Source organism: Cornus florida, unplaced genomic scaffold, assembly GCF_030987335.1.
Source record: "Cornus florida cultivar Cherokee Brave unplaced genomic scaffold, ASM3098733v1 CherokeeBrave_3.0.0_Hap2_Chr02, whole genome shotgun sequence".
In the NCBI taxonomy this organism is placed as follows: Eukaryota; Viridiplantae; Streptophyta; class Magnoliopsida; order Cornales; family Cornaceae; genus Cornus; species Cornus florida.
Genome location: NW_026775572.1, coordinates 24224216 through 24240514, shown reverse-complemented (window position 1 = coordinate 24240514; position 16299 = coordinate 24224216). Strand labels below are relative to the sequence as shown.

Sequence of the window (16299 nt, the reverse complement as noted above, 5' to 3'; positions counted from 1 at the left end):
TGTTTTAACACATTTGTTTTAGATTTCAATATATAAAACAAATGTGTTAAAAGATTGGATTTGAATGTGTTTGAAATTTTTTACAGAATTACAAGAAAGTCTTCCCAATCCCAATTACAATGATAGAGAAGAACAGATTGCCAAAAAAAAAAAAAGGGAGTTGTTACAAGGACCATAACCTAATATAATAATAGTCACAAAAGGACAACAAAAAGATCTCAACCAACCCACCAAAGAATGGGATCAAGATATCCTTCAGTGGCATTTAAAAAAAAAAAACTCACACACACACACACACACAACTCCACACCATAGTTTGTGTTGCTTGAATGGAGAGTTGGTAAAGGAGCTAAAAAAGAAGTATAATTTTGTCTTTTGATGGATTTAAATAGTGAAGAGGTGGTGATGAGCTTGTGTGCACCACACACTCCTGCAATTTGTTTATCAATATATATATATATATATATATATATATATCTACTTTTGCGTGGATAGCACACTCCCTCGAATATACTAACAAGATAATCTTAAAAAATGTGTGTGATTTTTGTGAGTGCAGTCCAATTCACCACTCCATCTTCCTAAAAGAGTTGTTTGTTCAAACGTAATAAACAGGTCATGTAAGAAGCACTGACCCCTTCTAGTGGAATCATGCTTTAGGTATCATAACCATTGCATAACACTAAAATAATCACGAAATTGATGCTTATATATTAATAATTATATGCACCAAAATGCTAGAATCAGAAACACTTATTTATTTTTATTTTTTTCACGAGTCCAGAAGACTTGTACAATTTTGGTTATCACAAACTGTCACATTGAGAAATATTTTCCTCCAAAGATAAAAGACTGTGTATGGTACTTCATTTAGTTTTAATGTTGTGACAATAAACACTAGTTAAGTGTAAGAACACACATTCAAGTAAAATAACTATTTTATGCAAATAATAGAAAATTCAGGATTGTAAATACTAGTTCTGTTATAAAAATAGGCTTGCACCCCAAAAATCCATTTGCACAAATTTAATCATATATACTTTGGGCTAATTTGGTGTGGTGGAATGAAATAAAAGAAAATGGAATGGAATGGTTTTTTTTTCATTCTTGTGTTTGGTGCCAATTTAAAAATTAGAATCATCATTCTTCACTATTCTTGGAGAATGGTCATTCCATTAAAATTATTCCACATTCCAACAAAAGGAATGACCATAACATTCCCTACTCATTCCATTCTCACTTCCATTCTCATTCCATTCCACCACACCTAACTAGCCCTTAAGGATAATATATATATATATATATATATATATATATATATTGTGATATTGTGGTCCAAATTTGGTGCTGGGTCGCGTTGTGACCCGCTTATGACCCAACGACCAATTGGACAAGCTTTGTGTGGGCCCAAGTCGAGGAAAATTTTTTGACCCTTTTTTTACTCATGGTTATGGACCCTAATTATTTTCCTATAACCCAATATATAAGGGCGCTTAGGTTTTGGAGTGGAGAAAGAGAGAGACTCTGAAATTCATACAAAAACAGAGTGGGGCTGAAAACTTGTAATCTCTGATTTTACACAGTGAGAACTTTCGCCGAATTCCAACCGTAGACGTAAGTTGTTACCGAATCACGTATAAATCTGTGTTCTTTGTGTGGCGTTTTTATTTTTTTATCATGATTCTTGATTCAATTTGGATTCGTTGCATTTGTCATAACATATATATATATATATATATATGTATGTATATATATATAACGTAACAATTTAAAGAGTAGGTCACCCAAGGAAATTCATTAAATAAAACCCATCATCAAGGCCTTGTGTCTTCCACAATTTCTTCACTTTTTGCATACTAATGTCCATAACCACCATAGACTTCCTAAACCAACGTACTCTCCCTCTATATATACCCTTCATGAGGGGTGTGTGCGCCATCCACAAGCACTTATAACCTCTTCATTTCTCTTACTTTGTTAGCCTTTGGCTTGCTTACTACTATTTCCTCATGGCTGCACCAAATGATGTCCAAATTTCAATTCCTAAAAATGACATTGAGGAACAAGGATTCAAGGATTTTGACTACTCTCAAAGGGCACAATGGCTCCGAGCCGCGGTGTTGGGAGCCAATGATGGATTGGTTACCATTGCTTCATTGATGATAGGCATTGGAGCTGTTAATGAAGACGCAAGAGCCATGGTCCTAACCGGCTTTGCAGGGCTGGTTGCCGGAGCTTGTAGCATGGCAATAGGGGAGTTTGTCTCAGTATACTCTCAGCTGGAGATTGAGGTGGCTCAAATGAAGAGAGAGAAGAGAGTGGGAGAGAGAGGAGAGAAGGAAGAGGAGAGAGAGAAGGAACAGCTGCCAAATCCAATGCAGGCAGCTATGGCATCAGCCCTAGCCTTTTCACTAGGGGCCATGGTGCCATTACTTGCAGCTGCATTTATAGTAGACCATAAGGTGAGGCTTGGTGTGGTGGTTGGTGCAGTGAGCTTGGCATTGGTAGTGTTTGGATGGGTTGGAGCTGTTTTGGGGGGAACTCATGTGGTGAGGTCTTGTGCTAGGGTTTTGGTTGGAGGGTGGATGGCCATGGCTATCACTTTTGGACTCACCAAGTTGATTGGCTCTAGTGGAATGCAATTGTGATTGTCAATTTTTAATCCCTTTCTTTTCCTTTCCTCTTTATGCACCCAAAAAAAAAAAAAAAAAAAAAAAAAAGCAACTTATGCAACATGAATATGGCAAATTATAATTTATGAGAAAATTTTCATGATCCACAACATGAAAAAACCTTTTGTTATATACAAGATTTGTGCAATTATGCAAATCTGTCACAATCAGTCTTATTATAAATATTGTTTGCTTAACACACTCAGTATTCACGATTTTCAAAACTGTATCTACATAAAATATCCACTTATGTAAGTGTGACCAACCTCTTCACGGTTTTATTTTGTTTGGATTGAAAAATAGTACTCTGTTGACTTCTAAAACCAAGATTTTGCTTGAATTGCATTGATTTCATTGTTTAACAAAAATGATAAAAGGCCCTTACTTGAATTGATTTTACTCAGTCTTCTTCTTATGCAATTACGTAAACTTGTCACAATCAGTCTTGCTATGTATATTTTGTCCGCTTTACACACTTGGCGGTCACGTTTTTCAAAACACATGACCAGGTTCAGGTTTTGCAGTAAACAAATCAAAATCATGCTTGTCTAGGGTTCAAACTAAGATTCTAGTTTAGCAATATGATAAATAAGAAGTCAAGAACAGCCTAATATTATTCTTGTAACATAATTCGTTTTCTCTCAATAACAATTTAAATAGAATTGAGTTTGTTTATTGGTTTCTACCTTGAAGAGAATCAACAGAGGACAAGCCTTCCATCTTAAAGATACAGAAACCTGACTTACAGCACCAGCTTACACAAACAAACATCATCGGTTGTCAATATGATGAAAGGCTTAGGTAAGAGCCACTCTTAGAGATTTCACCATACAGATGCACCAAAAATATTTTCTTAAATAAAGATATTTGTGCTTGGATGGCCGCTCAAGATCAACCTCATAAAAAAATTATGTTCCTTGAAAATTTTAAATTTGTGTTAATGATAAAAGACCTTCGCTTGTTATTCACGAGGTTAATTGTACTCTGAGAAACTTTAAAGTTTTCGTAAAAAATTGACACGACTAGAAAGTTTCTTTAATACTTTTTCTTCCTTTTTTTCAAAAAAATAATAATAATAATAATAAATTTTCAGATCTAAAACTCCAAAAATTAGAATCTTACTTGGTTTATCACTCCAAAAATAATTTTTTGTTTTCAGATAATTAAAAATAAATAAATAAAAGTACAAAAAGTATGCTTATAGTTTAATTTTTGAAAAACTGTTTTATAAAAGCTTAGTTATAAATAAAAAATAAAAACCTATTTTGATTAGTTATCTGAAAATAATTTTCTGTTTTATGATCATCCAAAACCTGAATCCTAAAATGCAAGTTCAGAATAATACTCGGTGGTATTAGAATGCCATAAGCTGAATCATTGAGAATCACATTTTACACAATTACCAGAGGCTGAACTAATATGCAATGTCCGCCCTCATAACAAGTAACAATACTGCTATCATTCAACACAGCCATGCATTCTCCAGACACAAAATAGAAACACAAATAAGCAGACAGCCTTTTTACCCTTATAGGCTTCAAACCATCTACAAGCAGCAATAAATTCATTCAAAGCTTCATGATCTTAGTTCTCTTAGCAAGAGCCATCAAAAATTCACTCAAAGCTTCCAAGTGTTTTATAATTGAAAGCTCCATAACCGAAATAAAATTCATACAACACACTGAAACAAATACTTCAACAAGGTACAAGGCAAACATTAACATGTGGAATTATGACAATGATAAAACTGTAAATCATTTTACGAGGAGCAAATACCACATAATCATTTAGGCACCTACACGAACAGGTGCATGCGTGTGAACAACCACCACTTCAAAACCTAGGGATGATGATCAACAGAAGTGACTATGAATAAAAAGAAAAACTATGCCCTAAAGACACAAGTCACACAACAATAATACTAAAAGAATCACATATTCATTGCTCCATAAAATATTGTCCATGGCAAGAGAACAGAGCCACAGGGAAGAAAATTGTAAATATTACAATAGTCATCTCAACAGCAAATAAAACTCCAACAAATAACCTTTTTTTTTCCCTTTATTATTCTTGCAACAGTAGGGAGTACAACTGAAGCAAACAGGAGGCAAGTAATAAACTACAAACATGTCATATACAGACAACATTAAGTGCATTACAGATCAACATGTTAGAGTGGGGAAAAAAATGCAGAAGTTAAAACATTTAAAAAAGATAAAACAGGAAAAAGTGTCTTGTGAAGCAATGAGAGAGAGACGTGAACAGAAAAGCCATGAGCAGCCAAAAGCACATAAAGAAAAAAAGAATCGCTATGAATCCCAAGAATCATTTATCCTTCAAAGACACTTTGGGACTAAAGAGAGGCTGCAGTATCCAATTGAAAATTTAGAGGTGGAACTGTGTCCTCAAGGTCAAAGGGCACAGATCATAGGAACCACTAGCTGACAGGGACAGTAAGCGGATTTGAAGGAAACATAACCAGTTATCCGGATCTCAGCAATAAGACCAACAAGACATCACAAATGGAGAACAGCAAGAACCTCTCCAATAAAGTAACATGGAACAGAGAACCACAATGAAATAATTGACAGCAGTTGCTGAACTCTTCAAGAGCTTCCAAGCAACCCGTCACGTGTTTTGGTAAAATGGATCTCCTCGATCAGTGCTCTGTGCAGAAGATAAGAGTGCCTTATGGTGAATTAACTTGCCGGTGGCTGGTCGCTGCCCAAAATATTTTCTCAAATTTTTATATGTTAATACGTATACCAACAAAGAGACCCAATCATGTATCCAGAAAGACCAAAAATAACCAATGTAGCCTGCCAAAATGTTAACAATATTAATATTACAAGAACTAAAAAGTAATTTTCTAGCATCCATTAAAATATTATATTAGATTTGAAAATAAAGCTAAGAATAAAGATGTTTACCCGATTAACTCCTCTTTATTTCTTAGAACACTTGTTTAGAAGAACGGGAAGGGAATCACGCCTCTAAGACAGCCTTTATATCCCAAAAAGAAGCAAACACCCTAGGTGGATCCCAAAAATATTATGTGAAATCACCAAAATCACCAAGTTCTCACCATTGGTCTACCAGAGAAACCATCTCAAACCAAATATGTGCAATTGCCTATGCAAGAAAATCATTTTGAATCCAGCAGCAATAACGGAAATTGCAATTTCTTATGCAAGAAAGTAGATATCCAGCAGCAATTACGACAATCAAAAGAGTAAGATTAGATTTGAATGTGCATGTCAAGCAACCATGACTCCATCAGACCAGAATATCCAACATTTAAGGGACATAAAATAGCAGATCATTGGTGCCAATTTCACACTTTAGAAATATTCATCCACTAAATTTGCCCAAACATTAAGAAGAGAAGACATCCTAACAGAAGAAACTTCCGCCACTTTGCATCCAGGAGCAGCAACATCCCAGTTCTACAGCTGCAATAGGCCGTTGGAAATAGATTAAGTCAGTATTAAATAGACCTGAAGAATTCACAAAGCTCAGTATATGTTGCATACCACTAGTTTAAGAAGTCATTCTTTCAAAATCGGGAACCTCCAGTACCCCGATCATATGGTCCAGAGCGATCACGTCGATCGCCTCCCCCGTAACCACCAGAATACTTGCGTCCACCAGATCGATCTCCATTCCTATCAGAATAACGCCCACCGCCGCCGCCGCCACCGCCACCATACCTATCATCCCTGCCACCATACCTCCCTCCTCGAGCCCCTTCATCAGGACATTCTCTAGCAAAATGCCCTGGCTTTCCACACTTAAAGCACTCTCCACCACCAGATCCCCGACCACCCCCATAACGGTTGCGATCATGATCCCGACCACCACGGTCACGGGTGTAACCGCTATCATGATCTCTACCAGAACCTTGCTGAGGTTGAGCTTTGTCAACAGTAATACTTCGCCCATCTAAATCCATTCCATTCATTGATTCAATGGCATCTTCCATTGCATCCTTCTGATCAAAAGTGACAAACCCAAATCCACGAGAGCGTCCAGAGACCTTGTCAACAACTACCTATATTAAAGGACATGTTTTCAGTAAGAATCTCAACAATGGCACTCTAATATTGACTACATAAATCACCAATGGAACAGCTTGAAAAAAGATGTGCAATTCCATATAAACCGTATCAGAGCTGTTTTTTTTTTTTTAAGTTAAATGTTCATCAAAAGGACTAATCGCTATGCTGTGCTAATTTTACCACCCCACCCAACCCAAAAGAAAATGTTAGGGAAACTGATCCTAATTGCTATCATCAGACAATATGAGCTGATTTTCAAACAAGGAACCATTAAGTGACGAAATAAAAATGCTTCTTCTAAAAGAAGGAAAACAAACGTAACAGCAGCACCATACAAAATTTTGTAAGTGGCCTAGGTACCAAGTATACATGTAACGTATGAATTGTGATGTGAATAGAAGCATGACAAATTTTCAAAAGGAACTGGAATGGAGAACAGAAGATTCCAGCAAGGTCGTGAAAAATAGAAAATGTCACACACTAAGGAATCTTCTTGGGAATGAAGAAAAAGGGGGGGGGGGGGGGGGGGGAAGCAATATAAGGTGAGGAACTAACAAGTATATTCTGAAATGGTGAAATACAGATCTAATGAAACAGAAATCTATACAAGCAAACAAAAGAATACAAAATAACTATGAAACAGAAATCTATACAAGCAAACAAAAAAACTAATAATCTATTACCTTTGCCTCGAGAAGATGGCCATACTTTTCAAATGCACCTCTTAGAGCTCTATCAGATGTTGACCAGGACAGGCCACCAATAAAGCAACGGTACTCCAGATCTTCCGACATACTTTGAACTGCTTATTTCCCCCCAAAGAAAGGAAACATCAAAAATAAAAATAAAACAGTGTATAATCTCCTTCTGTACAGTGCATGTATAAATAGAAGGGAACATGAAAAAAGTTGATAACTGGCAATCTTGTGACCATCACAAACCATTCTTGTAATGCAAAACATGGAAATCAGTTATACCACTCAGCAATGACTAATCCATACACAAAAGAATTACTCTTAACAAGGTCCTCGCGATAAGGAATGCAGCATTAAAAATAAAATAACTTAAGATTTGTCTGTAACATAGGCTGCTTTTAATTTCAAGAAGTAACTTTCTTCACACTATCGTTTCAATAGATATGCACATTCCCTGCAGTGGTTCGATTCTTAACAAATTGTAAAACTTGATTAATGTTTTGAAACAGATGCACCAGATCCTAACCCGAACACATTCTCATCCTATTTTGGCTAAAAATAAATAAATAAATTCCAGTTGGGGATGTATTCTTATTCAACTTTCAGGCAACCCTAATGGTTGACTGGTAGCAAAAAGAAACATTTTACGGAGAAACACCTGGGAAATACATAAAATGCTAATTAAGCTCTCAACAAGTAATCCCTATGTCTCACAATAACCATATTCTCAAATGTACTTTGATAGTTCCATCAAACAAAATAAACCCAAATTTTTCCCTTATGAATGAAGAACCATCACATATCATCACCAAATATTGCAGATGGCTCAAATCAAACAATTGAAAATTTCCAATATATATTACTCTCCCAAGTCAACATACAATAGTATGATCACAAATTCATAGTGCGTTTGTTCCTCATTATTCTCAACACTTTCTCAAATACAACACTTGTTGATGGGTGCTCCGATTGGCATATCACTTGTTGTTTGTGGCTGATACCATTACCAAGAATCAGTCTCCCGTTATAAGAACTACATGACAGAGAAATCCACATGCCAGCCTCCACACTTAATACATGGCTATCCTCACTACAATAATAAAAGAGCCACTCAAATCTATAAACCACTCTCTATCTTCATCAACAACTCTCTTATTAGCAATTAATTAATGAACGATTTATTTTTTTAAAAAAAAAAAGGGAGTTCACAACTCAACCAATATTATTAAAATTGGTTCCTTTCTGGGATCAATTTAATTAGTTTGTGATTAAATTAATTTTATTTACAAACCTTCTATACCTAGTAATAGGCGTGTATCTTAAGAATGCTTAGAAATACACCAAAACAAACAAAAACTAATTTAGATAGAAATATATACAGAGAGAGAAGAATCAAGACGTGTTACAGAAACTTCCAAAAGCTCTCCATAAAAGAAAAAAGTAGTAGTATGTAAATGTTTAATTTATAGAGTACTAGCTATAATTGAACGTTATAAAGTCTTACACAATCTTGAAAAGGAGTATATTTGAAGGGCATGAGCTTGCTATTCATAGATTGAAACAAATACCTTTAGTAACAGCTTACTTTTGGGTCCTAAAGTCATACACAATCTCTATTGTACGCTTTCATAAAGATTCCAGAAGATGGGAATTGCATACACCAAATATACAATGCAAATAAGCTGTAGACACCCTCTGGCACTCCTAGTGACACTAGTCAAATAATTCTCAAATATCTAAATGATTATGAATTTATTGCAATGAGAAATAACCTCCCGATTCCGAATCTATCAATATCTACACATCAATAAACCATAAACAGCGTAAAAAAATTCCTCCTTCCATAAAATCAGTTTCCATTCATAAAACACATTATAAATTTATAACCCTTCACAATTATCACTCCATAATCCTGACAATCTATCTCTACGCAATTTTCAATCTTGTACAACAAGACTATAAGAATAATCTGAGATGATGCTGATGATGATTAAATAACCTAAAAAACAATTTAACATAGTCACAATTTTTATCCATAATATCAGATCTAAAGGTTACGATTGATTACAAAAACATATTTAATACCGTATGGTTGATAAAAACACAGCAAAAATCATCTGGTCAAAACATCAGATTGATATAATAAGATAGATCGAATTCGATTAAATCATATAAGCAGGAAAAGGAAGAGTAACAATCAAAATTCAATAAATTTCTAATAATGAATAGATTTGAGAATAAACTGATCTTAAAAGGGCACGAATTGAGAATACCAGCAGAGCAGAGCAGAGCAGAGCAAGCACAGCTAGACGAAAAGCCTTTTGGTGTTTTGCGTTTCTTTGAAGCAAAGAACCCTAATACCGTACGTGGCGTAATATAGACAGATAGATATAGGAATACTTCGAATTTATAAATAAATAAATAAACACGAATCAACGTGTGCCACACTTGTATGGTTCTGGTGACATGACGAATTACTATTGGACCTAGTGGGTCCTACTGCTTTAGAACCGAACCCGACCTCATTATTAAACTAATAAATTCTTAGTTCAACTTCAAATCCGAACAAGTTCAATTTGAGCATATTTTTTTTAAGTCTTTTTTAAAAATAAATTCAAATATCCACCCGGTTTATAAATTTTATTTACTGAAAAGTGTTTTTTTTTTTTTTTTTTTTTTTTTTTTTTTTTTTTTTTTTTAGTAATAGATCAATTTGGCACTTTTTTTTTTTTTAGGTAAATACTTGTAGGTTAAGCCTTTAGGATTGAGATTTAACACCAGTTTTACTTTGAACTCCTCCAAATTAATTGTAATAATGCATATAAATAGCTATTTTATTATTTTTTTTGTTTCATTATTTTTTATGATATTTTAAATTTGTAATCATAAAATTATCAAAATTTATGGTTATAGTTGTTAAATGCTTTATGATATCCCAAAAAAAATTCTATTTTTTTTTTTAAATCTTGTATATGTTTATGATTCTATTTAATTATCTAAGTTATACACATCAAGATAATCCGAATCCACCACCCGACTTCAGGGCCAAGCAAGCAATTTTTTACTTAATTTTTATTCACAAAAAATTATGATAGGACACTCCGTAGTCCGTACTATACCCACCCAATTTTCTCTCCAATTTATCAAAATATAATGGTAACAAAGCTCGTCAGGAGCTTTGCCTTACGTGTATCGTTAGACCCGATATGTTGATCCCATTACTATGGTTCAAAATTTCCATTTATGTAATCTTATGACGCGTAATAGTTTTTCGTGTTGAGTTTTAATCGAAATCAATTAATATCTTAGTTTTCACTAATTTCCAACCCTTATAAGTAGGATCAAGAGAAATGTACTGCTAGTATGTAACAAGTTTAGTAGTAAAAAAACCATACCCTAATTATAACCATGCACCATTATGATCAGTATTCAAACGTTAGTTCCTAAAATAGAAAAGAAAATACTCCGTACAATGTTTAACTGTTATATATCACATGAAAAATATAATGCACAGTGGATATTTCCCTTTAATTTGACACCAGACAACCTAAACTTTTCTTTTAATAGACCTAATGTCCAAAAACATAAATGCCATGTGGTTCATTTGCTTCCATCAAGTTCCCAATTTCTATGCTAAAACAAAGGGTGGTTTATGGTAGTTGGTAGGAATTAGATTGTCCACTCAACATCAGAAAACACAAGAAAAGAAAAACAAAAAACAAAAAACAAAATTAACGAGAGAGGAGGGGAGAGAGAAACAGAGGAGAAGAGCTATACACAGAGCCATCTTTCTTCTCCCACCTTTTCTCATAAAGCTATAGTTCTCATTTCTTGATCCTACAACATTATTTGAGGATAAACAACAATCTAAATAAACACCTTGCATTGTGGAGTTCAAGGTTCAACCAATTCCTATGTCTACAATTTAACCAAGACAAGTAAAAATATTTGGAACCATTCTTTCAAATATTTTCTGAAACAGGTGAGTCCTCATCCCTCTTTTCTTGACACCACTTTCACACTTTTGTTTATGCAAACTATATATATATATATATATATATATAAAAGGTTAGTCCAATGCACAAGGTTAACCATTGCGATTTTTGGGATGGGTCAGATGTAAGCAGTCGTATCCTTGTACGTAGAGGTTATTTCAATTTTCAACCCGCGATCATCATGTTACAACATGTGACAAGTACTTGTGTTTGATTTTAAACATATTTTGGATTTGATTATTTCAGGTTGGCCCTTGAGTCCTATTGAAAATCAAACCATACTAATCCTCACTAGTTGGAAGACAAAGCATTAATATATAATATACACAGGCCCTTAACACTTCATGGCACCAAGCAAAGAACCCTAATACCGTACGTGGCGTAATATAGACAGATAGATATAGGAATACTTCGAATTTATAAATAAATAAATAAACACGAATCAACGTGTGCCACACTTGTATGGTTCTGGTGACGTGACGAATTACTATTGGACCTAGTGGGTCCTACTGCTTTAGAACCGAACCCGACCTCATTATTAAACTAATAAATTCTTAGTTGAACTTCAAATCCGAACAAGTTCAATTTGAGCATATTTTTTTTAAGTCTTTTTTTAAAATAAATTCAAATACCCACCCGGTGTATAAATTTTATTTACTGAAAAGTGTTTTTTTTTTATTTTTTTTTATTTTTTTTTTTTAGTAATAGATCAATTTGGCACTTTTTTTTTTTTTAGGTAAATACTTGTAGGTTAAGCCTTTAGGATTGAGATTCAACACCAGTTTTACTTTGAACTCCTCCAAATTAATTGTAATAATGCATATAAATAGCTATTTTATTATTTTTTTTGTTTCATTATTTTTTATGATATTTTAAATTTGTAATCATAAAATTATCAAAATTTATGGTTATAGTTGTTAAATGCTTTATGATATCCCAAAAAAAATTCTATTTTTTTTTTTAAATCTTGTATATGTTTATGATTCTATTTAATTATATAAGTTATACACATCAAGATAATCCGAATCCACCACCCGACTTCAGGGCCAAGCAAGCAATTTTTTACTTAATTTTTATTCACAAAAAATTATGATAGGGCACTCCGTAGTCCGTACTATACCCACCCAATTTTCTCTCCAATTTATCAAAATATAATGGTAACAAAGCTCTTCAGGAGCTTTGCCTTACGTGTATCGTTAGAGCCGATATGTTGATCCCATTACTATGGTTCAAAATTTCCATTTATGTAATCTTATGACGCATAATAGTTTTTCGTGTTGAGTTTTAATCGAAATCAATTAATATCTTAGTTTTCACTAATTTTCAACCCGCGATCTTCATGTTACAACATGTGACAAGTACTTGTGTTTGATTTTAAACATATTTTGGATTTGATTATTTCAGGTTGGCCGTTGAGTCCTATTGAAAATCAAACCATACTAATCCTCACTAGTTGGAAGACAAAGCATTAATATATAATATACACAGGCCCTTAACACTTCATGGCACCAAGCAAATTCAAGAAAGCTATTGGGGCGGTCAAGGACCAGACCAGCATAGGCCTAGCGAAAGTTGGTGGCAGCGCCTCTCTCGCTGACCTCGACGTTGCCATTGTGAAGGCAACGAGGCACGAAGAATACCCTGCCGAGGAGAAGTACATTCGAGAAATATTGAGCTTAACATGTTACTCTCGAGCCTACGTGGGAGCATGTGTGAGCACCATTTCTAGGCGTCTAACCAAGACCAAGAATTGGATTGTGGCACTCAAGACACTCATGTTGATCCAAAGGCTTCTCATTGATGGTGATCCTTCCTATGAGCAAGAAATTTTCTTTGCCACGAGGCGTGGGACTCGCCTCCTCAACTTGTCCGATTTTCGTGACACTTCGCGCTCAAATTCATGGGACTATTCGGCATTTGTGCGCACCTATGCGTTGTATCTTGATGAACAACTCGAGTTCAAGATGCAAGGCCGGAGAGGGAAGCGTAGTGCATTTGGATATGACGATGACGAGGAGGAGGCAGCCCCTGCCCCTACCTCTGGCCCTGCCTCGGTGAGAGCCACACCGGTGCGTGACATGAAGAGTGAGCACGTATTTACAAGAGTTCAACATTTAATGCAACTCCTCGAGCGATTTTTAGCGTGTCGGCCAACAGGTTCGTATAATAAATTATTAAAAGAACAATGAATCTCAAACCTAACACACTAGTTGAATAAAATGGTCATTTGTGTGTGTGTTTTGACTGGATATAATCAAACTAATAATTATTGGATACAATCAAAGTTATAATTATACTTATAATTATAATTGATACACATTTTGACCTACTAATAATAGCCACACATGTGCGTGAATGGAGCACTTGGGTTGAATTATTTTGAAATAATGATACATTTGACAATCTCACATAGCTGTGAGCCTCACCTATGTGAGACATCAGTCACATTATAAATTTCTCATCATTTAAAATGACAATATCGATAATTTTGCATGATGCTTCTAGCTAGCCTTAATTAACTCACATCATTGACATTTCTATGTTTTGTTAATTTTGAAACAGGTGCAGCAAAGACCAACAGGGTTGTGCTTGTGGCTCTCTACCCAGTTGTCAAAGAAAGTTTTCAACTACAATATGACATAACTGAAATACTAGGCATCTTAATTGATCGGTTCATGGAGCTAGACTTATCCGATTGTGTGAAGGTTTATGAGATCTTCTGTCGTGTCGCGAAACAATTAGACGAACTTGATGCATTCTATGACTGGTGCAAGTATGTTGGGATCGCGCGTTCTTCAGAGTATCCTGAGGTGGAGAAGATCACAAATAAGAAATTGGAAGTCATGGATGAGTTTATTCATGATAAGTCCGCGTCAGGACAAATCAAGAAGGCCAAGCCATTAGAACTTGAAGATGAGCCAGTGGAAGAAGCCATAGAACCTGAAGCAATCGAAGAGGGGATGAATGAAATCAAAGCATTACCACCCCCTGAAGGGTTTCCAGAAGAAGTAGAGGAGGAAAATGAAAAGATGGAAGTCGAGGAAAAGAAAGAAAAGGACAATGTTACCCAAAAAGAAGGGGATTTATTGAACTTAGGTGAAGATTCAAGGACAACAGAAGAAAATGCAGATAAATTGGCCTTGGCATTATTTGATGGTGCCCCAGCAGCAACTGGTCCTTCAACCACACTTGCCTGGGAGGCTTTCAATGAGTCAGGGGACTGGGAGACAACACTGGTCCAATCTGCGAGCCACTTGTCCGGCCAGCAAGCATCTTTGCCGGGTGGTTTTGACATGCTGCTGCTTGATGGGATGTACCAACAAGGGGCAACAACAGCAGCAGTGGCATCCTCAGGGGTCACACCGACAGGAAGTGCAAGCAGTGTCGCGCTCGGGTCAGCAGGAAGGCCTGCAATGTTGTCTCTGCCTGCACCCCCTGCATCGGATGGCAATGCTGCCACGACAACAAATTCTGACCCTTTTGCAGCCTCCCTTGCAGTGGCACCACCGTCATACGTGCAGATGTCAGAAATAGAGAAGAAGCAGAGGTTGCTAGTGGAGGAGCAGCTAATGTGGCAGCAATATGCAAGAGATGGGATGCAAGGACAGCTTGGAATATCTAAGCTGCAGCAAAATCCCTATCCTTATAATATGGGAGGTTATACACACACGCGTTGAAGCTTTGGCTAATTAGGTATATGTGAATGGTCTGTCTGTGTCCTTGGGTGTCATAAGTATAACATGCCCTACAATTGAGAGAGCTGTGAAGGGTTTTTTTTTGGGTCATTCGGATTATAAGGCATGATGTGTATAGAGAAACTTTGGTAGGGGAATTGTGCAAGTCTACCTAGGCCATTATAGAGGTCTTTGTAATCAATAGTGATGAAAAATACTCTTGTAATGTTTTACAAAACTCATTTTTTATTTTATTTTTTCTTAATTTCTTCATTCTGTCAATTAATTTTCTCATTGGTATTTAAATATTTGAAGCTAAGGTGACACACTACATGGAGGAAAAATCAAATCTATATTTACTTACAGGGATAAAAAAATTAAAAAGGAAAAAAGAAAAAGGAAAAAGAATAAGAGAAGTAAGAGAGATCCATGGACCTTTGAAATAGTAATTCTGTTGTCATTCTTTGAAATACAAAAATAAAAAAGATAATAACTAACTCTTATTTACATTTTTATAATAATTACTCATCTCATTTTTCATTATCAATATTGTTTACCTTTATTAATGGGCATTAATTAGCTACACTCCGGTCCTCAAAAGATTTAAAAGGATAGTGTTCGAACCTAGAAAGCAATAAGCAGAGGTTGTTTATTTTGTTTAGGTGTTGTGTGGTGTTGTCGCCGCACCAACGCTTAAAGATGTGTAAAAGATAGTGAATGTGCAATGTAACCAAGTTTTATATTTATAAATGTCACTACTACCATTAACTAAAAATATAGCAAGGGTGAGTAGGGATCATCCCAAGGGATTTGAGAGCTACTAGTAATGGAAACAAGGTTTAGGGTTAGTAGGTCGAGTGATCAAAGGTAGGTTGTTTGATTGATTAAACTACAATTAAGATTAAACAATATCAATATAAAACAAATAATTAAAGGATAGAGAAAACAAGAGAGAGAGATCTTGGAACTTAGAAATCACCACTAAGCATCACTTTTCTCTACACTAATGAGGGGAAGGCATATGTTACAACAATAGTGAGTGTGTGTGATTGTTTCAACAAGCATGGATGACCAATTAAGTGTATATTGTCTAAACAACACAATGAATAGCACAATATATCAAACTAAGCCATTAATCATTCCTTTAAGCTCACAATCCAAACACATCACGAAATTAGAGAAATATATTACTTGCATTCATAAGT

General features: G+C 35.2%; 3 protein-coding genes across 4 annotated transcripts; 2 read left to right on the top strand and 1 right to left on the bottom strand.

The window, feature by feature from the left end:
- Positions 1-1954: 1954 nt before the first annotated feature.
- On the top strand, positions 1955-2861 carry LOC132294310 (vacuolar iron transporter homolog 4-like). Its single transcript, XM_059792117.1, has one exon. It carries the CDS (start codon positions 2010-2012, stop codon positions 2646-2648), a length of 639 nt encoding a protein of 212 aa, XP_059648100.1. The 5' UTR covers positions 1955-2009; the 3' UTR covers positions 2649-2861.
- A 2977-nt stretch (positions 2862-5838) lies between these two features.
- LOC132294311 (glycine-rich RNA-binding protein RZ1A-like) lies at positions 5839-9812 on the bottom strand. 2 transcript variants are annotated; one of them, XM_059792118.1, is made up of 4 exons: positions 9699-9812; positions 7414-7532; positions 6206-6723; positions 5839-6124 (listed from the first exon to the last, which is right to left on the bottom strand). In XM_059792118.1, the coding sequence occupies exons 2-3, from the start codon at positions 7522-7524 to the stop codon at positions 6229-6231; spliced, it is 606 nt and encodes a 201-aa protein (XP_059648101.1). In that variant the 5' UTR covers positions 7525-7532; positions 9699-9812; the 3' UTR covers positions 5839-6124; positions 6206-6228. The 2 variants fall into 2 exon arrangements, with proteins under 2 accessions (XP_059648101.1, XP_059648102.1); XM_059792119.1 differs by having other exon boundaries at positions 7414-7533; positions 9705-9806.
- A 3095-nt stretch (positions 9813-12907) lies between these two features.
- LOC132286204 (putative clathrin assembly protein At1g03050) lies at positions 12908-15656 on the top strand. The gene is made up of 2 exons (XM_059788484.1): positions 12908-13577; positions 13983-15656. The coding sequence occupies exons 1-2, from the start codon at positions 12923-12925 to the stop codon at positions 15095-15097; spliced, it is 1770 nt and encodes a 589-aa protein (XP_059644467.1). The 5' UTR covers positions 12908-12922; the 3' UTR covers positions 15098-15656.
- Positions 15657-16299: the final 643 nt, after the last annotated feature.